Source organism: Medicago truncatula, chromosome 8 (assembly GCF_003473485.1).
Source record: "Medicago truncatula cultivar Jemalong A17 chromosome 8, MtrunA17r5.0-ANR, whole genome shotgun sequence".
NCBI lineage: Eukaryota > Viridiplantae > Streptophyta > Magnoliopsida > Fabales > Fabaceae > Medicago > Medicago truncatula.
In genome coordinates, this window is record NC_053049.1 from 35,281,443 (window position 1) to 35,305,371 (window position 23,929).

At 32.5% G+C, this 23,929-nt stretch overlaps 4 protein-coding genes and 1 non-coding gene across 6 annotated transcripts; 2 read left to right on the forward strand and 3 right to left on the reverse strand.

Moving 5' to 3' along the window:
• The first annotated feature begins 846 nt into the window (after nt 1–846).
• On the forward strand, nt 847–918 carry TRNAE-UUC (transfer RNA glutamic acid (anticodon UUC)). Its single transcript has one exon. It is a non-coding gene; the product is annotated as a tRNA-Glu (tRNA).
• A 987-nt stretch (nt 919–1,905) lies between these two features.
• Nucleotides 1,906–4,984, reverse strand: LOC25501633 (soluble inorganic pyrophosphatase 1). Of its 2 annotated transcripts, none has more exons than XM_013590944.3 (9): nt 4,833–4,984; nt 4,551–4,740; nt 4,436–4,464; nt 4,269–4,334; nt 3,635–3,742; nt 3,467–3,532; nt 2,648–2,768; nt 2,417–2,498; nt 1,906–2,313 (listed from the first exon to the last, which is right to left on the reverse strand). In XM_013590944.3, exons 2-9 carry the CDS (start codon nt 4,714–4,716, stop codon nt 2,271–2,273), a joined length of 681 nt encoding a protein of 226 aa, XP_013446398.1. In that variant the 5' UTR covers nt 4,717–4,740; nt 4,833–4,984; the 3' UTR covers nt 1,906–2,270. The 2 variants fall into 2 exon arrangements, with proteins under 2 accessions (XP_013446398.1, XP_024629358.1); XM_024773590.2 differs by having other exon boundaries at nt 4,551–4,735; nt 4,833–4,955.
• A 448-nt stretch (nt 4,985–5,432) lies between these two features.
• On the reverse strand, nt 5,433–9,995 carry LOC25501634 (pheophytinase, chloroplastic). The gene is made up of 7 exons (XM_013590945.3): nt 9,718–9,995; nt 9,531–9,638; nt 8,927–9,071; nt 7,568–7,738; nt 6,941–7,181; nt 6,408–6,499; nt 5,433–5,952 (listed from the first exon to the last, which is right to left on the reverse strand). The coding sequence occupies exons 1-7, from the start codon at nt 9,809–9,811 to the stop codon at nt 5,679–5,681; spliced, it is 1,125 nt and encodes a 374-aa protein (XP_013446399.1). The 5' UTR covers nt 9,812–9,995; the 3' UTR covers nt 5,433–5,678.
• Nucleotides 9,996–16,599: 6,604 nt separating this feature from the next.
• LOC25501635 (tubby-like F-box protein 2) lies at nt 16,600–19,567 on the forward strand. Its single transcript, XM_024772693.2, has 5 exons — nt 16,600–16,906; nt 17,474–17,877; nt 18,026–18,113; nt 18,325–18,454; nt 18,551–19,567. Exons 2-5 carry the CDS (start codon nt 17,530–17,532, stop codon nt 19,221–19,223), a joined length of 1,239 nt encoding a protein of 412 aa, XP_024628461.1. The 5' UTR covers nt 16,600–16,906; nt 17,474–17,529; the 3' UTR covers nt 19,224–19,567.
• Nucleotides 19,568–21,321: 1,754 nt separating this feature from the next.
• On the reverse strand, nt 21,322–23,461 carry LOC25501636 (anaphase-promoting complex subunit 10). The gene is made up of 6 exons (XM_013590947.3): nt 23,204–23,461; nt 23,058–23,118; nt 22,870–22,962; nt 22,601–22,671; nt 21,889–21,993; nt 21,322–21,806 (listed from the first exon to the last, which is right to left on the reverse strand). The coding sequence occupies exons 1-6, from the start codon at nt 23,392–23,394 to the stop codon at nt 21,737–21,739; spliced, it is 591 nt and encodes a 196-aa protein (XP_013446401.1). The 5' UTR covers nt 23,395–23,461; the 3' UTR covers nt 21,322–21,736.
• Nucleotides 23,462–23,929: the final 468 nt, after the last annotated feature.

Sequence of the window (23,929 nt, forward strand, 5' to 3'; positions counted from 1 at the left end):
CATTATAAGATCAATTGGATAGTTAAATTCTAAAATGACAGTTAAAAAAAACATATGAAGTTAATTAAAATAACGCGTGATATTTTTTATTATTTTTTTCATTTGGTTGCATCATTTTGTTTAAGATTGTGTGGTTAGTTGATGTATCAAACACATAACATGATAAAATAATGTTATTTTGTTTGTTATTATATGTGTATCAAGTTTTTTTATTGGTTAAGCAGTGTAGCAGCTAGAGAAATTCACCTTAAAAGTAAATAAATGAGGTGTGTAAGGTTTGAATCCCAACACTTGCATATGTTATGCATTATCTCTTATTAAATGAGGTAAGCTTAGAGTACTATCAAATATTTATTCTATCACTAACATAACTCATCTTTTTTTTTTTGAAGGATACATAACTCATCCTTATTTCTTCAAAAAAGACATATTTTATCTTTATATCCCATCATATATCCATTCTATCATATGCACAAAATGAACCTTAAAAGAAATAAGTTCGTATAAAATTATGGCGTAATTACACTAAAGAAAAATAACAACTTGTATATCCAAACTCAAACAATGGCAATTGTGTTAATACAACGTACGCTATACCTAAAGCAAAATCAATCATGATTAATAGACCTCAGTGCAAAATATGACAAATCATCATACCCAAATTATATAACCAAACATAAGCACATGGAGATCAAAACTTAAGGCATTCAACAAGTAATGCAATCATATATTTGAATGCGAAAATTATTCATTTAAGTTGAGAGCTTAAATTAAATTGGCCAAACATCTTCAATTTCAAGTCTCAAGATAGTATAATTTAAAAGATCATAGTTGTATGACATCAATTCCATTGTCGTCCAGCGGTTAGGATATCTGGCTTTCACCCAGGAGACCCGGGTTCGATTCCCGGCAATGGAAATCTTTTTTGTTTTTTACTGCGTTTTTTCTTCTACCATTTCACGTATCCAATTTCGTAACAAAAGTCATTTGAAGATAAGAAATATAACTATATATTATCTTTGTTTAAAACTGTTTTTTTTTTTTTTTAAAGGAATCTTTGTTTAAAACTGTTTTTTTTTATTTTTAAGGAATCTTTGTTTAATACTTGTCAATATTAAAAGTCATTACTGTATTTTGCTGGCAAAAATCATTTTGGGTAAATTCTTAAGATAAAAATGATCATTGTGTGGGTAATATTGGCATATAACTGCTTGGAGTTTAAACACAAAGGAGTTTGAATTTTAAGTGTATAACTATGCATAAAGTATGTTTAAAAAAAAAACTATGCACAAAGTATTACATTATTTATTCATAAAATACTAAAATATTTCACTTTTCATGAATGACAATTTCTAAAACAAAAATAGTACTACTTTGTGCTAAACTTCACTACTTTGAGTGTTTTTTTAACATCAAACTTCATTTCTTAGGTGTCAAAAAAAACCTCATTACCTATAAGTAAAACATTTACTCATCTATTACCAATCAGGAAAAAAGAAGAAAAAGTTCACTTTTACGGTGACGACAATTGTAAGCCTTGACGTGAAAAATGAACTAATTGACTTAGAGGTAAACCATTTGTTGCAAGAAATGAATGGATAGACTAAAATCGAGGCATGAAAACGACCCAAGTAAAATACGATCTAAGAAGTTCGTGTCACTTGAACTACAATGTCGGGCTAACCAAAAACATAAAATAAATCTAAATTCATGGTGGGAGCTGCTTTTATCTCCACGACTTCTGAAAACCCACATTTATTCCGAAGTATACTTCTGAAAAAGACATTTTTTGGGAGAGACAAAACCGTGTATTTTTATACTTCCGTACGAGTGTGGATTTTAAGAAGTCATGGGAGGATAAAATCAGCTCTCATTCATTTAAATGCTGGAATAACCACTTAAACCTTTTGGACTCTAAATGGTGTAGATATGATTATATTTTTTTCAAGACTTTAATGAAAGAAAAAAAATGTATTACAATCAAATCCTACCTTCCTGTGGAGGGGGAAATTTTAAAGAAAGAAAAAGTGCTTATTATTTGAATGTACCATACACTACCATATTATCTAAAGTATCTTGGAGGTACAGCACAGTGACTGTTGTTAATAGAAGAAAAACAACTCAAAGATTTAGGCGTCAATTGGTAGAAGCCAATCATTGTAGCATAGCGCGATAGAATGAAAAACAAATCAAAGTGATGATTTTCATAGACATTTACAAGTATACTTGATATGTGTCTGCAATTTGCTGCTAACCAGTGTCCAAAGAAGTCACTTCCTTAAGTTTCCGACTACATAAGCAGCATATAGATCCCTGCAAAAAAAGAGAGAGAAAAAAATTCATGTGTGAAATCTAAATGAATCATTTGATCACCAATGGAAAAAGTAGAAGCTATCAACAAAGGATAGGAGCTCACATGGAGTGTTCAATAGCCTTAACAGCAGCTTCAGCTGGTAGAAAGTCTTCAACATTGACTATTTTGTTCTCATTCTTCTTGTCTAGTGTGGAAAGTTAAGGACACACAACATATATGGGAATTACACCAACAGAAGCATTGGTGAAAGCATTTAAAGGGTCATGGTGAAATAAATCATCTAAGAACATATTGTCAAAAATTATCAGTTCTTCATTGCAAATAACAGGATACAGTCCTCAAAGAATCTTCTAATTTCAGCAAGCCTATGTGGAGGGAGCTCCTTGATGTCCTTGTAATGGCGGTACTCAGGATCATCAGCACAAACTGCTATGATCTTGTCATCCTTCTCTCCCTGTGACAGAATTCAAAGGGAGGAAAAGTCAAAGCATGTCATGGCATTCACATATATCTGTAGGCTGTAGCACATTGTTCATATTTCAAGAACCCAAATTGTAAAAGTCAAAGCATGCCATTGCATTCACTTTTATCTGTAGCACATTGTTAGACTATAAAAGAAAATCATTCATTTATTTTCATATAACAGCATAGTAAACTTCTAGAATATCTGGTTTATGATTTGGTATCAGAGTCTCTATGACTAAGTGGACAAAAGTTTGATCCATGCCGGTTGCATTATTGAAAAAAAAAAAATTAAGCACACAAACGAAAACATTTGCATGTTTTCATGTAACAGCTTAAGCTTATGAGTTGGTTCACGACATATATTATCACGTCGATCCCTCTAATAGTATTGCCAAATCATGCATGCAACAATTTTCCTTGCACCATTTTCTTTTATTCTCATTGGTTCATTGAAATATACTCCTATTCCAATCATATTACTCTTAAGCTAAAATTGCATGAGGGATTAAAATGTTAATGGTGATAAATTTAACTATTACGTATAAAATATCAGATACAATCAAGGGAATTGTAATCTTCATTTCAAATCCCAGTACAGCCACAGAGTTAAAGTATAATCCAATAGCATACATGCAACCATACATGCGTATGTGTGCACAAGCGTATGCAGTGGGAAACAACTTTTACCTGGTCAATCATAGGCATCAATCCAATAGCACGGGCACGAAGGAAACAACCAGGTATCACAGGCTCCTATTCAAAACACAAGTTTCAATTTAAATACAGTTGCAAATTTCACAATAAACAGCTATTTCCATAAAATAGCTTTAAAATGAGTTCTTTAAGCATTATTACCTGCATCAGAACTAGGACATCCAAGGGATCTTCATCTTCACAAAGGGTTCTTGGAATAAAACCATAGTTATGTGGATAGACAACTGATGAGTAAAGAATCCGATCAACCTAAGTTATTCAGCCCATTTGTTAGTTTTGCTAACAAACAAACACAAATTTTACATCCAGAAACCAAAGCATTATCTACATAAAGCAGGACACACAAATACATTGAAACATCCTATAGCTCAATAACTATGAAACACTATCAAAGACACCTAACAAATGATTTAAGATCATGTCAAACACCGATGTATTGGACATTGAACACACCTTCAATCTAAAGTACATAGCTCAATAACACATAATATGAAACCACAACGAATTGAAAGTATTTGCATTATCTTTTGAACTTCTATCTGTCTATACTATAAATCAAACCACTTTGCAACCTAAACATTAAACATTATCAATCTTACTCGTAAAAACTTAGACATGTAAAATCTGGTGCTTGCAAAGGAAAATAAGTCTTCACAATTAATTTGGCAGAATTGTAGAAATTGTAAATTATTATATGATTCCCTTAAAAGAAACAGCCTTTATATTTTCCCATCGAATCAACCATATTTTCGGAATCAGATGAAATTAATGATACCTTAATAAGTCCGCTTTTCTTGTCCAGTTCATATTTAACCTTGCTTCCTTTGCCAATTTCAACCACCTACAACAACAGAATTCACTTTACACCATTTATTAAGACTTCGTTTAGTTGCATTAACTAGAAGTACAAACATTGAATACATCAAATAAAAAGAAACTTACACAATTGAAAACAGATGGAGCTCCTGGTCCTGCATTTATGTTAAAAGTACAGAGAGATTGTTGAAGCAGAAAGAAGAATAAAGAAACGTAAAAAAGAGTTAGTTAATAATAATACCAATCTCTAAGTCATGCCATGGATGAGCAGCAGCATCTTTCTTATCAGCCATGGAAGAAAGTATTCTTTCATTCAACGCAACAACTGGAGGCAACTCAATTTTAGCAGTAGAAGAAGAATGAGTTGCTTTTTTTGATTCTTGTTCATTGTTGTTATTGGTAGCCATTTTTACTTGATGATGATTTCTGAGCTAAAACATGTAAAATTGGAAACGTCAATGATGAATATGTCTTTATTAAACAACAAGTTATGGTAAATGAAGAAGAAGATATCGTAACAAACCAAAGAAAATGAATGGAGGTTGAGAAATGTGATATGTGACTGAGAGGAACGTTACTGAGAATTAGATAGTGAAGTAACGGAATAGAATGAATGAAACTACTGTGTAACTGTGGGACCTACTTCCTCTTCTTTTCAGATATTTATTATTTGTGACTGAATTGTGATCTCAGTTACGTGGATCAGACGGTTCACAACGTAGATTCTTTATTCCAATGGAACCTTCCACTATTTTCAGTGAAAATCTCCATTTTACCCCTACTTTATCTTGCTTGCTTATGTTATGTGGTCCACGTTTGAGTTCATATCATCATGCATCGAATTTAGAGTTAGATCCTCTTTATCCTATCGGTGTGTGTCTCACTTAATTAAGTAAATTTCTATAAATATCATATCATATTATTATGCATGCGACTGTGTATTAACTCTTGTGTACCTTGCAAGTTAGTTAACCAGCTGTCAAGTTTGTTACTCTAGCTTGTAATGAAAGTTTGTGTATTAGAGTCCGTTTTGATTGACTTATTTGAACTTATCTATTGACTTAAATAACTAAATAGTGTACACTTCTATTTGCTAATGTTTGAAGGATAAAATTCAAATATATAACTCGATTAATGAAAGAGAAAGTTCTATATAGTGTAAGAATTGAATGCATACATGGTCTTCAAAAAGTGCAAGGAAGCAGAAACATGACCATAGTCTATGTGTGTTGTCATTTTCAACTATCCTGAGTATTTTTAACCGGCTTTCCTATACATCGTATGGTGATGACTTCGTCCAACAGGATGAATCTCAAAACTTAATCAAGAATAATGTTTGATTAGCTATACATACAAGGTTATACAATGTTCAAACTGTTTGGAGAGAGACTTTAGGAGTAAGGGTGGCGAGCCAATCCAATAAAGCCGAGTTCACAAGCTCAGGTATCTCGTCGTGTGGGCAATGCCCGGCTTGCAAGTTAACAAGAGTTGTTTTTGGATAAAACTCTTTGATTTTGTTAGCTTTCGCTGGACCAACCCATGGATCAAGGTCACCCCATAGAAGAAGCAACGGGCAAGACAGTTCGCCTAACACAGAATCTAGAGTGTACTTGCTTTGATTCATCATGAATCGTGTCATTAACCTGCATAAATTAATATGTCAAGTGGTAGTTAAAAAGAGTAATAAAATAATTAAGACAGGAAACTGATAATCAAAACTCCCATCTAGCTAGGACAGAATAAAGGTTGATTTATTTATCTAGAACACAAGCATTCCCTCAGCTTATCTACATTGATAAAGCCTAGTATATTTCTTTCCAATATATACCAAAAGTTAAATGATGCTTTGAAATCAAATTTTGATAACAATTTAGATGGTTAACACGATTCAAAACAATTCAAATATATAGTTGATTTGTACAGTGGATTAATGAATATAAATTGCAGCCTTGTTATAGATTTATTTCCAATGGAGACGTATATTCATATAATGACGTTGTGGCCTATGACAGAGCAGACATTAAATCCGTCATGCCACACTATACATGCAATCCAACAATACAGACTAAAATTGACTAGGACGGAAACGATCACGCACCTGTAATAAACTTCTCCGGCATTGGGGTCTTGAGCTGGCCTTGTTATAGATTCCACAAGATAGTCATCCACATTGGAAGAGTTTTTATACACCTGCATTGACAAGCTACACAATCAAACTTATATACAAAAGAAAGTCCCTGAAAGGGAGTAAACAGTCCCACTAAAGCTACAAGCTTCTGTAAATATGATTCTAAATTGTTGAAGTTATGAATTTTAGATAAAAGGATGAGAAGAATAGTAAGAAGTTGAAAATTGTTGATAATAGCTTGATCCTAGGAGACAATCTAAGATACTCCTAAGGTTAGAAACTAATCCTAAGAGATAAACTAAGATACTATAGTACAACATCAAAGATATTTTCTCATATTCTAACAATAATATACAAATGTCCTAACATTCTAGTGACACACATATGCTTTGATGAGCCTATTATGTGAAAGTTTATTCATTAATATATAGTTGTCATTGTTTGAACTTTAATACCTATCAAGCATTTAAAGAAATCAAAGTTGAAGATATCATGTAACCTACACTTTTTAAGACTGATTCAATCCGAGCGGGTTGCTTCGATTGCCAGAATATAAACCCAAGAACTACACGCTGGAAAACTTCCTTCAAAGGTTTTAGGAAAAACTTTTGTAGAGATGTTTCCTCTGAAGTTTTCTGTTCCTTATTTCCATCACCAAATTGTCCTGCAGAATTCAGTAGAACAACCCCAGTGACAGACTCAGGCAACCCAGCTGCTGCAATCAAAGCAGTAAATCCTCCAAGGCTGAAAAATCATCATGATTGAGATTAACACCATAGTATTAACTCTTTCGAAAAAAATAGGAAAAGAATCAATATAGCAGATATTGTAATTTATGGAAAGTTCTATGATAATTTATGAAAAGCTAAACATTGCAGCAGTCTAATTTGAATAAATCACCATCGTTCTACGATAGCAGTTTAGAACAAAGTGTTAACTGATAGCGGCACTATAGCACTGTAGCGCAGCGAAATTTGAACAAACAGCTCTTTGTCGCGACTAGTGATCAACACCATTGTGCTTGCCACGACAGACTAAATTTCTAGAATTAAGGGAAGTGCATGGAATAAAGAAGAATATGCTATTTCAGCCTTATAATTCGTTGTGAATCTAGGTACTATAGTAATTACCTATTTCCAACCAAAACCGCTGGTTCTTTAACAATTTCCTTCATGAAGTCCACGACTTGATCCCTCCACACCATGGCATCATAATCGACGAGTGCTTTGTCACTCCACCCAAATCCAAGCAAGTCTAAGGCATAAACCTTGTGCTTCTTAGCCAATTCTGGAATATTGTATCTGGAGATATGTAAATAAAGTGTATAAAGATATATGGCTACACAACAAAAAATTAACTTTTCGGACAGACAATTACAGCCACTTTAATAAACATTTGAAAGAGCTATAGCAACAATCACATTAGGATTTTTTTTTTTTTTTAATTAATATATAGTTGTTAACATTTATAGCATTTCAGTTATCATCATTTGCGGCCACTGCAAAGACAGAACACTCTAGCTTTTTGTCTTACAAGAGCTATATCAACAATCACATTTACTTACAGTATTTAACAGCATATTTGTTAACACATTACATGCTATATCAGAGGCAGGATATTCCCTTTGTCATCAACGAAAAAAGTGAGAAGTACATATTAAGATTTATGCGAAGGTTCTGAGTTAATAATATTTATCAGCTGGAAGTAAAAAATAGTAATTGTATGTGCTTCAAGTGTACTAAATCGTGGAGTCATAATAAGCGAAATGCTTTAAATGTTAACATCTAATAGTCTAGTACTAGTATAGCAGTTCATTATATATATGCTTGTAATTAAGTTTTTGAATGTTGTTATTTGGCAATTGAGTTGACTGGGCTATATGATATATTTCATGCAGGCATAACATTTAATCAAGAAAGTGGAGCTCTCGCATTTTTGTAGCTTAGTTAAATCAATTATATCAATTTAATGTTCCTCTTCTCTTCCCTTTAGGAGTATAGACATCATAATCTCAGATATGCATTGATGCGTGCATTTATAAACATATGAACATGTTTACTGTGTTGACATTAATTTTGTTTATGCCTGCACAGATTGATTGCTGTTCAATGTTGCTTAAGATCTTGTTTTATAATCACTTATTTAGGCATATTGCAAATGAAAATACACATGTTTACTGTATTTATAAATGCATGTAATATCCAAGGTAAGAAAACAATTATTAAAAAGAGGAAATGTTGCAAATGAATGGAACAGAATTGAATCAATTGAAGTTCTTTTAAATTCTCAAATACATTATCCAAACACATGGTTATGTAATGTCCACATCATCCGAAGTTCTATAAACAGCACATATCTTTTAAAAGGGCACACTCAAATCTTTTAGCTGATTCTCTTCAAGGGTATTCTTAATTTTTTCCCTTTCGGATTAAGCATTAACTAAGCAATAAAACTAAACAAGGTGTAAGATTTCAATGAAAAAAACAAACCTCCAGTGAAATGCAGATGCACCAAAACCATGAATAAGAACAAGAGGAGGGCCTTCTCCTTGCACAACATAGTGAATTTTATGATCCTTCCACTTCCAATAATTGTACCCTTCTGCTTTGTATGGTAATCTTTCAAGTTCCTTCTCTTAAAAAGGAAAAATCCATGCATATAAGCATATAGAATAAAATAACCCATGTTTCAAAAAAATCACAAATGAGTCTGGAAGTATACATCCAGACGACACAAAAATTTAATTTGTCTGGAAATACACATCCGGACGGCACAAAAACTGTGTTTTTCTTTTCAGATGTGTACATCCAAAGTGACTTCGGATGGAAAAAGTTCCTCCCTCAGTTTTTGATGTCTCTGACCGCAGCATATTGAAAAAACCAAGTCCCACATAGAATGAACATAAGGTTTGACTAGAGTTTATAAAGAGTGACGTCCCTCAACTCACAAACTAGTTTTGTAAGGATGAGTTAGACTTAATATAAAAACCTAATACAACGCGATTGAGATCTGCGATTCAAATCTTGAAAATAACAGTTAACAAAAATGATAGAAGTGAAAGTGAGGCAGCAGCAGCAGCATTGAATAACTAACCTTGAGATGGTTGAGCTTGTGAAGTAAGAGAGGAAGCCATGACTGAAACTCCAGTTGCCATAATTCCTTTAAATGCTAAACTTCTTCTGTTCAATTCACATTTACTTCCTTCAAACAAAACAAACAAAATCAGTAACAGAGAGATCAAAATAATTAACAAATAAATGCATTAGAAAGAGAGACTTACTGTGATAGAGAGGGAGTGAAGCTGCAACAAGGAGGTTTGTTTTGGTGAATTGTAATCTAGGAGAAGGAGAGGGAGTAGATATACAAGAAGCCATTGACACGGAAACTTGGGAAGGAAGAAAAACTAAGACTTTTGAGGATGTTTCAGACAGAACCTTATTTGTGGTTTAAGGTTGTTAAGGTTGTTTTGTGAATTTGTGCGGTGTGGTGAAGAGTGAGTGTTGTGGCTTACTCCAAGCCATTGACTCACTTCTCCTCTCAGATCAGATTTCTAACACACTTTTAGGATCAATGATAAGTAAATTTTATATTATTGTATTTTCAGAAAGAAAAAAAAATACCATTAATTTAGTTTATAAAAATGTCCCTAAATTATACAATCATCCATCCATCAGTTTGGTCTAGGACTAAATTGAAGGTGAAAGTATAATTTACGACATTTTAGTTCATTTTAATAGTTTATAGCCCAATTTAACAAAAGAATGATAATTTAGAGACTAAATTGACTAAATTTATAGTGCAAGTGAACTTAGCTCAGTTGGTAAAATAATGCATAAAATATACAAGCATCGGGGGCCACCACAAAAAAAAAAAAAAAAAAAGAGACTAAATTGACTATTGATTCTTTGTCAATTTTTTTTTTTTTTTTTACTATTTATTCAAAATCTATATCTATATTTTTTTTAGGGGAAAAATCTATATCTTTATTTGTTTGTAAGAAAAAAAATCCATTTCATCAAATAAATTTAGGCCCATTTGTTATAGCTTTTTTTAAAATAGATTTTGGTAGTGTAATGTGATTTTGTTATAATTTTTTTAATAAAGAAATTTTCAAGGAAAAGCTTCAAATGAAAAATCCGTTTGAATAGTTTATTTTAAAATGTCATTCTAAGTATTTCATCATTTGGTTATAATTTTTTTTTATACTAAAATTTTGAAAAAACCTCTAAAAAAAAATATTTCAAATAGCTTTTCATAAAAATCATTTTTAAAAGATGTCATTTTGAAAAAATATGTGATTTTTACTAAGTAAAATCTCGAACAATGAATATTTAAGTTAGTGAATATCAAAATCTCTTTTTTAACTTATATCAAATGAATTTAAAATAACTTTGACTATTTTTAAGTAAATTTTAAAAAAAAAATCCATTTTTAAAAAACAAAGGAAAATTCATTTTTAAGGTGATATGCGTTATCATTTTAATGTAGTGAAAACATTCAAAAAAAAATCATCTAAGAGTATTAGTGAGATTCAAACCTAATTAATACTTTCAAGTATAAAGATCTGTCTTTTTTATCATTAGTTCAAACATTAGAATGATTAAAACTTTGTCCCCATGAGCTTAACTCATTTGGTAAGGGATAATGCATTTGTATATAGGGGCGGGAGTTCGAACCCCAGACATCCCACTCATTCACTTTTAAGGTGAATTTCTCTGGCAGCTATGCTACTTGAAAAAAGAAAAAATTAATCAAAACTTTAAAAATGTAGCTTACCTTAAAAAAAGTAAATATGTGTCAATACCAAGGGTAACACACAAGGCAAATAATAATCTATGATTCACCTGACCGAAAAAAAAAATGAGTGAACCATCAACTTCGTCCTTGAATTTTTATGGATCGGCCAAATTCATCCCTCAATTATTTAAAATATCAACTTAGTCCCTGAATTTGTCAGATGTCCATCAAAAAGGTCCTTCCGTCCAAGTGCTTTGTTAGCATGCTGATCTGTCGCCATGCATGCTTTGTTGTCTTGTACGCGTGGCAAGAAGGAAGCCACGTGTTCAGGGACTAATTTGATTGAATTTGAAAAAGTTCAATTTTCACTTTTTAGTTTATTTTTTTTTCTGCTTTTCCCATTTTGCCCCTACATTACCCATACCTCCTTCTTCACATTTCAGTCAGAAAAATAAAAAACGTCATTGACCCTTCTCCTTCCCACTAAAACTTTATTCATTCTCGCCTCTTCAAAATCATCATCATCTCCGACGATTCTGACGTTTTTGAAGTTTCTGTATTCGGTTGTTTCAAAAAGGTAACGCTTTTCCTATTGTTTATCAAGTTTATGTGTCCGTATTCACCCTGTTTTTGTCCGTTTTTTTTGTATTTTCGTTTTAAGTTTTGATCATTTTGTTTACCACATTTATGTGATCGTTGATGCTTTCCTTGTTCTTTGTTTGTGTTTGTTGCATTTTTGAAACAATTGTTTTGATTATTCCTTTTAGGGTTTTGGGTTAAGACTTAAAAATGTTGTGCCTGAAAATGCAGAAAGTGCATGAAATGTTGTTGCAAATGCTGGACAGATATAACACTTACATTTTAAGGATCGATTTAACAATTATTTAATTAATTGAAGAACTTTTATGATTGATTATGTCATAGTCTAGGGACTAATTTGATTGAATTTGCAATTTCAGGGTGTTGCACCAGGAGATATGGCCTTAGAAGACTGGATTTTTTCAGATGATAGGCCTAAGTAAACACCAATGAGGGGTCCTGCACCAGGTCATCCAACTCCTCCTGGCATAATTAGAGTTCCATATTCAACCTATGGTCCACCCGGTTCGAATCAACCTCAATTCATGGAGTTTATACAACCCCCGGATTTCCAAAGAAGTGAAGCTTCATAAAGTTTAAAATATGATTTTGTATTTGTAATATTTAGGCTTATTTGAATTATGCCCCATAGTTGGGTTTCCTTTTGCTTATCTTTATTTAAGATTCATGACTTCTTAATGTCTCAGAGTTGGGTTTCTTTTGCATATGTAATGTCTCAGACTTATGACTTATGAACTATGACTTTTGCCTAAGTAATATTTCATTTTCAATCTGTGTGTTCTGGCTTTTTTACTTCATTTTATACATATATGCTTTAAGGATCAATTTGATATCTGATTAAACAATTCAGGGACTTATTTGATGGGTTTTTAATATAACTTGTGAATCTATTTGATAGATAGAAAAATAATTCATGGACTAATTCGATGGAAATATTATTAAAGAAAGGTTACATTTCTGAATCATCTTCAACCTCTTTTCATCACCATTAAACTTGAAGCTTGAAGATAAAGCTCGACTTTCATAATAGTTTTTTCCCATATTTCCCCCCCCCCTTCAAGAAGTTTTGAGGATTTTGGTTTTAAGATTCAATACGAAAAAAATTAGGGTTTGAAGTTTTTTGAATTGGGGAAAAACTGAACCACTTATTATTGGAGGAAATTTAGGCGATTTTATAGTGTAGATTGCAGATTGTGTAATTAGGGTTCCAATTTTAAACAATTGGGGAAGAAAGAGCCGTTGGGGAAGAAGAGAGCAGTTTGGGAAGAAACCAAAAAAATTTCTGCAAATCAATCAATTTAGTCCTTCGAAATGTTTGTTATTATCGGCCAAATTAGTCCCTACCTACGTGGCGTCTGACATGTGAGAGGTTAGCGGTCACGTCAACCCCGTTAACGCTCCGTTTGAACAGAAGGGCTAACTTGATTGACATTTAACAAATTCAGTGATTAAATTGATATTTCGCATAATTGAGGGACTAATTTGGCCGACCCGTGAAAATTCAGAAACAAAGTTGATGATTCACTCAAAAAGAATCTATGACTCATTAAAAACATTACCAAGAAAAATCCAAAGAGATAAAACCTTGAAAAAAAAATAGGAAAAATAATAACCTATATTAAAAACATCACCAAGAAAAATCCAAAGAGATAAAACCTTAAAAAATTAGGGAAAAAATGCAAAGTAAAACAATAAAGATTTCAATATCAACAAAATCTATACACAATTAATAACCTGGATGCTATTGTTATAACTTTTAATAAGCAAATGTTTTTTGAAGGAAATATTTTGAGTGCTGCCATTGAACACAGTCTTAATTTAGAATCTAGTCATCCTATGTATTATTCTTTGATAATTGCAATTTTGATTTGGAAAAGAGAAAATTGAAAGAAAAATAATATGTGAGGTACTTTTATATAGTATATTGTTTGGTTTGATTTCTTTTTAAGAACCTAAAAAATACATTAACAAACTACTTAAGACTTGTCAAGAGCAGACACAAAATACAAGCAAGAGTTAAAATAATGTCAAAAGTATTTAAAAAAACCAACACGACCATAAGCCAAAAACAAGTGAAACCACATAAAAAAAAAATGTCCTAGGAGCCTTTTTTAAAGAATCCTTATAAAAAAATATTGTCTTAAAAAAACAAATCAAACACATGCAAAAATAATAATTATATAACCTTCTATAAAAAAAATAATTTTTAGGCTTAAGTGCAGTTTTGCCCCCCGTATTTTGACAGAATCGGAATTTTACCCCCTCTATTTTAAAACTCGGAATTTTACCCCCCCAATTTAATGTTTTTCTGAATTTTGGCCCCCCTATTTTAAAAATCTGAATTTTACCCCTCCAATTTAATATTTTTCGGGAGTTGGCTGATGTGGCTTAAACAATATTAATGAATTTTTTTTTCGTTTATTCCTTACATTTTATCTTTGTTTTCTAGAATTTTTTCTGCATTTTAAGGTATTTTTTAAAAAAAAATTCGATTTTTTTTAAAAAGTTAATTATTTTTTGTAATTAAAAATTATTTAATTTAAATAATTAATTAGGTGGATAATAAGATAATATTTTAAAATCCAAATCACCACTGCCACATCAGCCAAAATGCACTCAAATGTGGTGGGGGCAAAATTCCGAAAAACATTAAATTGGAGGGGTAAAATTCCGAGTTTTAAAATAGGAGGGTAAAATTCCGATTATGTCAAAATAGGGGGGAAAAACTGAACTTAAGCCTATTTTTTATTACTTAAACAATTACCTATAAATATTTTCATCAGATGCCAAACTAAATAATAGACTAAATTACTCACAAAATATTCCTCCTTCCAACCAATGATCACAAAAAAAAAGGGTATCATTCTCATTTTCCACCACCTTAGACAAATGATTGTTAAACCAATTTTCTTGATCAAATCTCGTCCCATCACAGATGAATTAAATATTTACCATCATGTTGAATCCTAGGTTCGACCTACTCCCTGTCAGATAGCACTTTGTACCATCAAGATACCAATGTTATATATAATTGGCCAATTAAGATGTGTCATGTGACACAACCTTTTAAAAAATATATCAAATAAAACACATATAAAATAACATTGATATGTGACATACTCTAATTGGCCAATGGTATACAACATTGATACTTTAATGGTACACAAGTGACATCCCTCACTACCTCACTACGAAACGTGCAATATTTACAAGACAACTTTAAACCACTAACCTTTTTTTTATCTTTATGCATTTTACCCATAAACTTTTTCAACCGAATAATCTTTGTATTATACCAATCAACGAATTCCAAAAAAACAATTTTCTCATATTTCCACTTTTTTTTGTGGTGTTACAAAATAACGAGACAAAAAAAGGAAAAGTAAAAATTAAGTTCGAAGCTTATATGTAAGGATGAGAGATTCTATGCCAGGTGGAGACAATTCTAGTAAGAAGATGCACCAATGTAGTGTTGTCATTTTCATGTAAAGCATCTCCAATACGAAGAATGTCGGTAACAAAAGTGTCCAATACGAAGAATGTCGGTAACAAAAGTGTGCAACATATGATCATTTTTTCGACAAAAATCAGGATACATTTGGACAGCACACAACTCCGTTACACATCATCTCCAACATCATAGTGAAAAAAACCAACTATCTAATATCTATCGTAGTTACGAACTTCAAGTCCAAGATATATAAACTAAATTTTATTCATTGTACAACAACATACCAGATATTTATTCTAGAGCAATGTTATTTGTACAACTAAAATTGAACAACTTAGGCAACAAACTTTAATATTGTGAGGAACACGCAAATCGAAATCACTAAAAGAATATTAAAAAATAATAAAATAGTTGTTGGTTTTACAAAAATGATGTCAATATATCATTCCTCTTGAATGATAGATAGATTGACAACTAAAAGTTGTCATCCACAGTCTTTTAATACAACAAAGAGTATAATTCAAATTTTTTTAATCATTTTCAGCTGCTTGGAAATGCATGCCAATTTGAAATTTCTTCAAGAGGAGCTACGGTGTGAGAAAAGTTGTTGATATTTGATTTTCCATATAACATTGCTCTTATTCTAAAGTACAAAATCACATTTAATTTTTGTCACCACAAAACCAAGCACAATTAGTTTATTTTGGTCCATGGTTAAGGATAGTTTTACCACTTATATTTTCTTCTTCGACCCATGCAGTAGTTTTATTTGCATTGATGATAAGATAGATGAGCGGTGCTATTTGACACGACGCTCTTTCCCCATGAATTTGTCCGACCAGCACAAACTACACCCAATTTGCTCTTTTTTTTAGACTTGCATAACTGTCAGCATAAATACAACAACAAACTAAACGCTAAAACAAAAAGTAAGTATAGTCAGTCTTTCTTTGAAAAAAAAGTAAGTATAGTCTAAACATTGTTGCTATAATCACTGTCACCATGGGTGTTAACAGTCCAAAGAAGTGTGTTTTTCAAGGGGTAAAAATTAAAGTGTAAAGTAGTAAACCATGGAAGAGTTATTTAAATATATTATGTCATAGAATTGATTTGTCGTAAATGGGGTAGTAGTACACAAAATCATTAGAAGATATATGTTTGTGATTTTTCATTAAATAAAAGAAAAAAAATCATGTCGTGCAACATGCACGAAAAAGCATGTCGTGCGTTGTATCATTATCCTAAGATAGAATTAAATGAAAATGATTAAAGAGAGAGAATACAATGAATCGAATGGTTAACTCAATAAGAAGAAAATCAGAAACACTGACACGACGGCCACGTTGAGTTCAAAAGCAGATCACATTTCACTTTCACAAACATAATAAATAAACAAAATAAAGTTTCATTCATTATTCATAAATAAAAATGCTACTACATGATAATGAAAAAGCTTAATCCCAAACGCGATTCTCCAGAATCGCGGTGGCGGTGAAGAAGTAAACGATGGCCACTTCTCGTTCTTCTTACTTTCGCCATAAATTCAAATAACTCTCTCTCTCTCTCTCTCACCTTCTTCTTCTTCTTGCTCGTGCTCGTGTTTCTCCGATTTTGTTTTTTCTTTTTAGATCCGTATTCTATAGTGTGATTGTTGCTCTTGATCCATTTTTTCTTCATTCAGGTTAGCCCTTTTGTCCAATTTCTGTTTTTTTATGAAAATTTCACGTTTTTTTTCTTTCTTTCTTAGATCTATTGTTTCGTGTTGTTTTTGTTTTATTTTTATGTCAGTTTTAGATGGCAAAATGTGATTGATTTTTTTTAAGCATGTGAAGTTAATTAGAACATAAGTTTTTTAGTTTTATTGCAGCATCTTAATTTTGTAGGTATTACCTTGACCATTATAAACCTTGATTATATTCATTACTTATCATTTTAATTGTCGTTGAATTTTAAGGGATTTGACTTAGTAACCAAATCAAAGATTGAATTTTGATGAATAAATATTAAATAATCACTTCAAGCTCTAAACTTTGAAGTGAGTTGCTCAATTTAGAGGATTCGGATCCAATTTCGGGCCGGCTTGTTTCTAGTTGTTGACTTGATGCTAGATAATTTTTGTTTGTGATGTTTTGAATGCATTGAATTTAGAACATTGTCTACATGCAATGCATTTGTTATAAGGAGCTAAATGGTTATATTTGTTTGGTTATCAACTTATTATAAGTCTTTGCCTTTGTGTTTTTGTTAGGATCATCAAGCTAGAAGTTTTTCTTTGGATTGGTGCAGTTTGTAAGGTTTGGAAACATGTCATTCAAAAGTATAGTCCGCGAACTCAAGGGGATGAAAAATGGAATAGGTAGCATATCAAAACGGGGTTCCGACACCAAGAATTGGCTATGTCGGTCAAAGTCGCATGTTGCTCCGGATGTAACTCCAATTGAACCTATTCAACAAGGACAATGGGCGAGTCTACCTCCTGAATTGCTTTTGGACATAATCCGTAGGGTTGAAGAGAGTGAGACATCTTGGCCTGCTCGTGCTGTTGTTGTTTTTTGTGCTTCGGTATGTAAATCATGGAGGTCCGTTACTAAGGAGATTATCAAGACTCCCCAGCAATGCGGAAGGATCACATTTCCTATTTCATTGAAACAAGTAATAAATTCTTCACCCTTTTTTAGTATAATCCAAATGATTCTTGGCCCTTAGGTTTTTTTATGCTTCTTATGTTCTATTTCCTTATGTGTATGAATAGCCCGTTTTTTATGCTTCTTATGTTCTCTTTCCTTATGTGTATGAATAGCCCGGTCCTCGTGATTATCCGATCCAGTGCTTTATTAGGAGGAACAGAGAAACTTCTACCTTCGTGTTGTACTTAGGTTTGGTGCCATGTAAGTTATCATCTTTAAGTTACTCAAGTTAGCATTCCTGACTATGAATGTTGAATTTCAAATTGCTCTAAGTTCATGAGCTTTTTTATTTATTTATTTATTTATTGCAATTCAGATTGTGGTTCATTGTCAACACCGACATTTTTTCTTTTTTGTATTTTATGATCTCTGCATTTAATTTTTTTTTTTTGGTTTTGTCGTAACTGTATAGCGGAGCATGAGAGTAATAAGTTGTTATTAGCCGCCAGAAAGATAAGAAGGGCCACAGGCACCGACTTCGTCATATCCTTGGGCACAGACGATTTTTCTCGAGCCAGCAACAAATATGTTGGTAAACTGAGGCAAGTTTTGGTCAATAGAAACATTGATTTCCCTTATATCAGCTTTTCATCCTACCCCTTGTAATCTCAACAACATTATTTTAATGCATTTGGCAGGTCTAATTTTTGGGGCACCAAGTTTGCTATATATGACAACCAACCTCCACATGACGCTGCAGTTCAACCAAATCGTCGACCAAGTGCGAGACTTAATTCTAAGCAGGTGTCACCAAGAGTTCCAGCATGTAACAATCTTGTGGGCGCCATTTCCTATGAGCTAAATGCCCTCTGGACTAGAGGGCCAAGAAGAGTGCACTGCATCATGAACTCTATACCTATCTCAGCTATTCAGGAAGGGGGAAACGCCCCAACCCCAACATCATTACCTCAAATATTCAGTGAACCTTTCCCCCCCTCACCAGCACTGAAAGAAAAAAGTCCAATGACAGATTCGTACTCTGGCTGCCTATCAGAGCTACCTGAACCGAGCCAAGGCTCGATGGACTCCTTGGTACTAAAAAACAAGTCTCCTAGATGGCACGAGCAGCTCCAGTGCTGGTGCCTAAACTTCATGGGTCGTGTTACAGTGGCATCTGTTAAGAACTTTCAACTTGTAGCTTCTGTTGATCCGTCTCATAATGTTTCTCCTGCTGAGCAAGAAAGGGTGATCTTACAGTTTGGAAAGATTGGGAAAGATATATTCACCATGGACTACTCTTACCCACTCTCTGCCTTCCAAGCCTTCGCCATCTGCTTGACAAGCTTTGATACCAAACCCGCTTGTGAATGAGAGCCGTGTTACTACATCTGTGATCATCACCTGCTGATTTGTTGCATATTAAAATGCTAGGCTTATCAGCTCGGTTCGTCAAGCACCGAGCACTTCGGCATGCAGGTGAAAATCTCAGCTGTGCAATCATTGTATTCTCCCCATGTATAAGTTGTATCGATTCTGGAATTTATTCTGTATGTTGTTTCATAGTCCAGCAACTAAAATTAAATTATGTTTAGTGTATTTTATAATAATATATAGTACATATTTTCTAGTATTCCTCACTGATGAAGCTTTTGATCAAGCTTAAATACTGAATTGTTGTAAGTTGTTAATGTTTATTGCTGATGATTTTAATGTTATACAATTCTTTTAGCAAGAGCTAGATATAATTACAGGTTAACTACATGCACACCATACATTCTTTACGCTATAGCTAAATATCTTTCATTATTTGAGTGATCTCTTAGTGGGTGATTAACAATTGAATCATTGGTTTGTGTTTAGTTGGCATAACCTCTGAATGACTGAAACTTATCAATCTCATTAGGATTAATGGGTACCCACCTCGTTAGGTTTGGGTCAATTTATGCCGTCTTGTACCACACATCCAAATAAATATTATGAATAATAGTGTGCGTTTTGAGTAGGATAATAGTTTTAATAATTTTTCATGAACACCACACCAATTTTCGTGTTTTTATGTTTTTAAAATTTTGGGGTGTGGGTCCGGTTTAGAAAAAGTCATCACTATATGTCCGATTAGTGATTACTAAAGTTCTAGACTTTCTAGTCAAAGGCACAACCACCCAATGATATATTATGAAGTGAGACTATGTGCTGTTTTCACGTTTGATTTGTGTGTAACTGTGCATCCACTTGCTTACCAATTTTAGCTTTCACAAATTAATGGTGAAGAATCATCGGGACCCTAGACAAAAAATGCTTATAGGAAAAGGGCACCCCACCCCTAACATGGATTTTTTTATTTCTTTTTATTTTTTTCAGTCTACGGCGGTGAGGGTGTAATTAAGCCCTTCACCAGTGTACTACTTAAAATATGCCTATAGGAAAATATGCCTATGGATTTATTAAAAGTAACATGAAGGTTCAAATTTATTAGATAAAAGAGTAACATCATCTATCTTTCTTTTACCCTCCCGTTCATCTTCCTCCTCATCACGCCTACCTCAGTCGTTTTCTTCGAAACCCAGAAGAAAAAAGTTTAATTTTTTGTTTTCTTTCCAATTTTTTGAAGTTTTGTTTTATTTTAATTTTGGATTCTTTTCTCTTTTTTGAACTCTGATGCTTATCAACGATTTTTTAGTAAATTTTAACTTGCTTTCATATGAAATCTCAAAAGTTTAATTTCACTTAATTGATTTTTTTAATTATTGTATTAATATTACTTATTTTTTCTTATAATAGCGACATGACATTATTTACTACTATCATAATCAAGAAAATTGAATAAAATCCATAGGTGATACGTTGGTTTAGCCATGTGCTAATTCATTCACCAATTCATTATTCAGTTCAACTCTTCAACCAGTAGTTTAAAAAGATTAATCATTTAAATGTAAAATCAGGACATTAACTGCAAAACAAACAGTTTAATTCATCATCAATATATAGTATGTTCCCTTTCAAGCTTCAACTTGAGATTTATCAGAAAAATCTCTTCGTGCTTTGGCACAACTACAAGGTGAATGTTAATGAACGTGGTTGGCTCCAAAGCAAGCATATAAGCTTTAATTTACAAGGTTGCAAGCAAATAAAATTTCCTCTGCAGAGTACCAACTCGACCTGTCAAATTCTTCTAAACTTGAGCGATTGATCACAATAAAAAATGACACAAATCTGACTCATAATGGTTAAAATTCTAGAGTTTGCACTTTGGGAAGAGCTTACATGTAAAAAGGCCCAGAAAAGCTAAGAATGATGAAACTAGATAGCAACACTCTTGTATGATCAGTGTTTATGTTTTTGGAGATAATTTTAATTAAAACTCAAGATTAGTATCAAAATAACTTCTAAAATTCATTTGATGAGTTATTACTTAAAATGCATTACCTAGATATAGACTTGTTGTCAGGAAAAAAATTGCTGCATGAGTAAAGGAAAAAAGATAGCAGGTTGAATATTGCAAAGAAATTCAAATGATATCCACATATCTTTTTGTTCTGAAATAATAAAAATAGGATGCCTCAGAGAATGCAGATCCCATAACTAATCCTATTATAAACCACTTGCAGATCTAAACAAACTATAAATAAGCAAGAAACAAAGGGCCATATCTAATCCTATTATAAACCCACTTGCAAATCTAACCAAACTATAAGTACCAGCAAGCGGTACACTGACAGCCACATTTCCTGATGACATGTTTTGACATTGGTATCAGTGAGATATATTTTTACCATCTGAATGGCTAGTGGTTTGGTTTAGAATCTCTGCATGATATAATCAATCAGTGAGCAGTCTTCTCCAATTTAACACTAGACTGGCTTGATTAACTCCTTCATAAAACGTCATCTTATCGTAGAGTAGGTGATGAATTCTGTTGAAGTAAATTGAAATGGTTGCTGCGGAATGGGGTTCCTGCAACAAGGTATGTTTTAGAAAGCTGAAATATTGTAACTGTATATCTAAGAAATTGGTTAAAAAGTATATGGAGACATACGGTCTTGGCCCATAAACTTTGATCTGCCGCACATGAGTATCCCTTCCATTGAGATGGTTTGATAAAACCGCAATTTGCAACATAAAAGTGTTGACAAAAGTTTCACTGCAATTAGTGATGAAAGGCAATCGTAAGATGCTATCAAGAGAGAAATAAATCTTCTAGTTATATTACATGGTAAAAAAGAAACAAGAAGCTCAGTCCAATGGTCTAAAACTGAAAATGGAACTGTTTATTTATTGGGTTTGGTTCCTCTAAAGTGAGAAAATGAACGGCATATATCTAAACGCCCACATGATTTGTTATGCACCGGCATATGAAATCAATGAATGATTTTTTCTTACAGAAAATCAATGGTTGATTGATTTATCAAAAATTGATATTACTCAGTTTACACTCACTTTAGAAGAGATCATTACTAAACACATCTTCAAACTAGTAAATCTAAGGACACGAGACATGGAGCAAGAATTAAAAGACATATTAGCAAAACTTCTGCATCAAAAAACACGAAATCAATCACTGCTATAAAAGATCAGTTATCAGATTACATTAGCTCACTTTAGAAGTCTATATTGGGATCACAGAATGACTTGCAGGTTAGTTCAATGTGCGGAAAATTGCTAGCATTTGACATAGTAAGGATTAAGGAGATAACAAACAACATTTGACATTGAGTACCAAACCGAAAACATAATCGAAAAATGCTTACCGAGGATCAAGTCCAGATAATGAGAGATAAAGCCAACCAGTTGGTTTCACAAGTTCCACAGCTTTAATCTCCTAAAAAATAAAATTCACAAATTCAGTCAGTATAATCAAATTGATCACCAATCAAACCAATATAAATAAAACTAGCACAAAGCTACAAACACACATAATACCGGTACATGTGGTAACATTCAATTCAATCGTTCCATTTCATGAAATTATTATCAGTGTCATATGATATGATTTTAACAAAAGAAATTGAAAACAGACCTTAAGGTTGTGAAAACCGTCCCCTGCACGAATGGAAATCTTACTGGGTGTATAACTCTCATCAAGCTTAAAATCCACATAGAGCACAACTAACTAGTAAAACAAACCAAATTCTCAATTAAAAAAAAAATAAAAATCAAATTTGATATTAATAATAAAATTGGTAGAGCATATAGTTACTTGCTTACTTGTAATCGAACTTTCTTTTGGAATTGAATGTTAACAAAATGAGGTTGAGCACCATCAGATCTGAAAACAAAAAATAATAAAAATTGAATGAATTGAGTAGCGGAATTGTGAAAAGAAATGAATAAGAGAGTAAAAGTTAAGTAACTGCCAATAGGTTTCGAGATTATCGTCGCGAAGAGAAGAAACGCCGTTGCCGGTTTTGCAGGAGCTAACACTCCAGGCGGCTTTTTTCCCTAATTCACGGAGGTCTTCATCTACAATCAAAACTTGGTTACCTCCGCTTAGCTTTCCTTCTTCTTCACCTTCTGATGATTCCGCTGCCATTTCTAAACTCATTCTTTCAATTCACTACTTCACCCTTTCACTAACCAATTCATACTATTTCAAATTCTGATTATTCAAAATATTACCGTTATTTGCTTCAATATCAATTATATTTTGACTGCGCTAGTCACACCAAAAAAAAAAACAATTACACCTAAATTTATTTAAAATTTTACAATAATACCAAAATTGTCATCTTCATGTAAATTTTTAAAAATCCATTTTTTATGATTATTCTGAACCCTTATCCCCTTTCATCCACAAATTTAGGTTAGTGTAAATTAAGTTTACTTATGTTCGATCTAGGTTAATGTAAATTAAGTTTGTAAATTCAGTTTACTTACGTTCAATCTAGGTTAATGTAAATTAAGTTTACTTATGTTCAATTTAGGTTAATGTAAATTAAGTTTACTTATATTCAATTTACGTTAATGTAAACTTAGTTAATTTGAAATTTTTATTTTAGTTAAAGGGTATATTAGTCATTCTGGGATGTAACTTGTTTTTTTTTTTGGTGTGACTAGCACCAGTCTTATATTTTTTATAT

Coding starts and splice junctions, on each gene's coding strand:
- LOC25501633 (XM_013590944.3), bottom strand. CDS start 4,716: ATGGCTACCAATAACAACAATGAACAAGAATCAAAAAAAGCAACTCAT. Junction 4,335..4,435: donor CTCCATCTGTTTTCAATTGT/GTAAGTTTCTTT, acceptor CTGTTGTTGTAG/GTGGTTGAAATTGGCAAAGG. Junction 2,499..2,647: donor TAGAAGATTCTTTGAGGACT/GTATCCTGTTAT, acceptor TTTCCACACTAG/ACAAGAAGAATGAGAACAAA.
- LOC25501634 (XM_013590945.3), bottom strand. CDS start 9,811: ATGGCTTCTTGTATATCTACTCCCTCTCCTTCTCCTAGATTACAATTC. Junction 6,500..6,940: donor TTGAATCAGTCTTAAAAAGT/GTAGGTTACATG, acceptor TTGTCAATGCAG/GTGTATAAAAACTCTTCCAA. Junction 5,953..6,407: donor GCCGGAGAAGTTTATTACAG/GTGCGTGATCGT, acceptor TAATTTATGCAG/GTTAATGACACGATTCATGA.
- LOC25501636 (XM_013590947.3), bottom strand. CDS start 23,394: ATGAGTTTAGAAATGGCAGCGGAATCATCAGAAGGTGAAGAAGAAGGA. Junction 23,119..23,203: donor AATCTCGAAACCTATTGGCA/GTTACTTAACTT, acceptor TTTTGTTTTCAG/ATCTGATGGTGCTCAACCTC. Junction 21,994..22,600: donor TTATCTGGACTTGATCCTCG/GTAAGCATTTTT, acceptor CACTAATTGCAG/TGAAACTTTTGTCAACACTT.
- LOC25501635 (XM_024772693.2), top strand. CDS start 17,530: ATGTCATTCAAAAGTATAGTCCGCGAACTCAAGGGGATGAAAAATGGA. Junction 17,878..18,025: donor TTCCTATTTCATTGAAACAA/GTAATAAATTCT, acceptor GTGTATGAATAG/CCCGGTCCTCGTGATTATCC. Junction 18,455..18,550: donor AAATATGTTGGTAAACTGAG/GCAAGTTTTGGT, acceptor TGCATTTGGCAG/GTCTAATTTTTGGGGCACCA.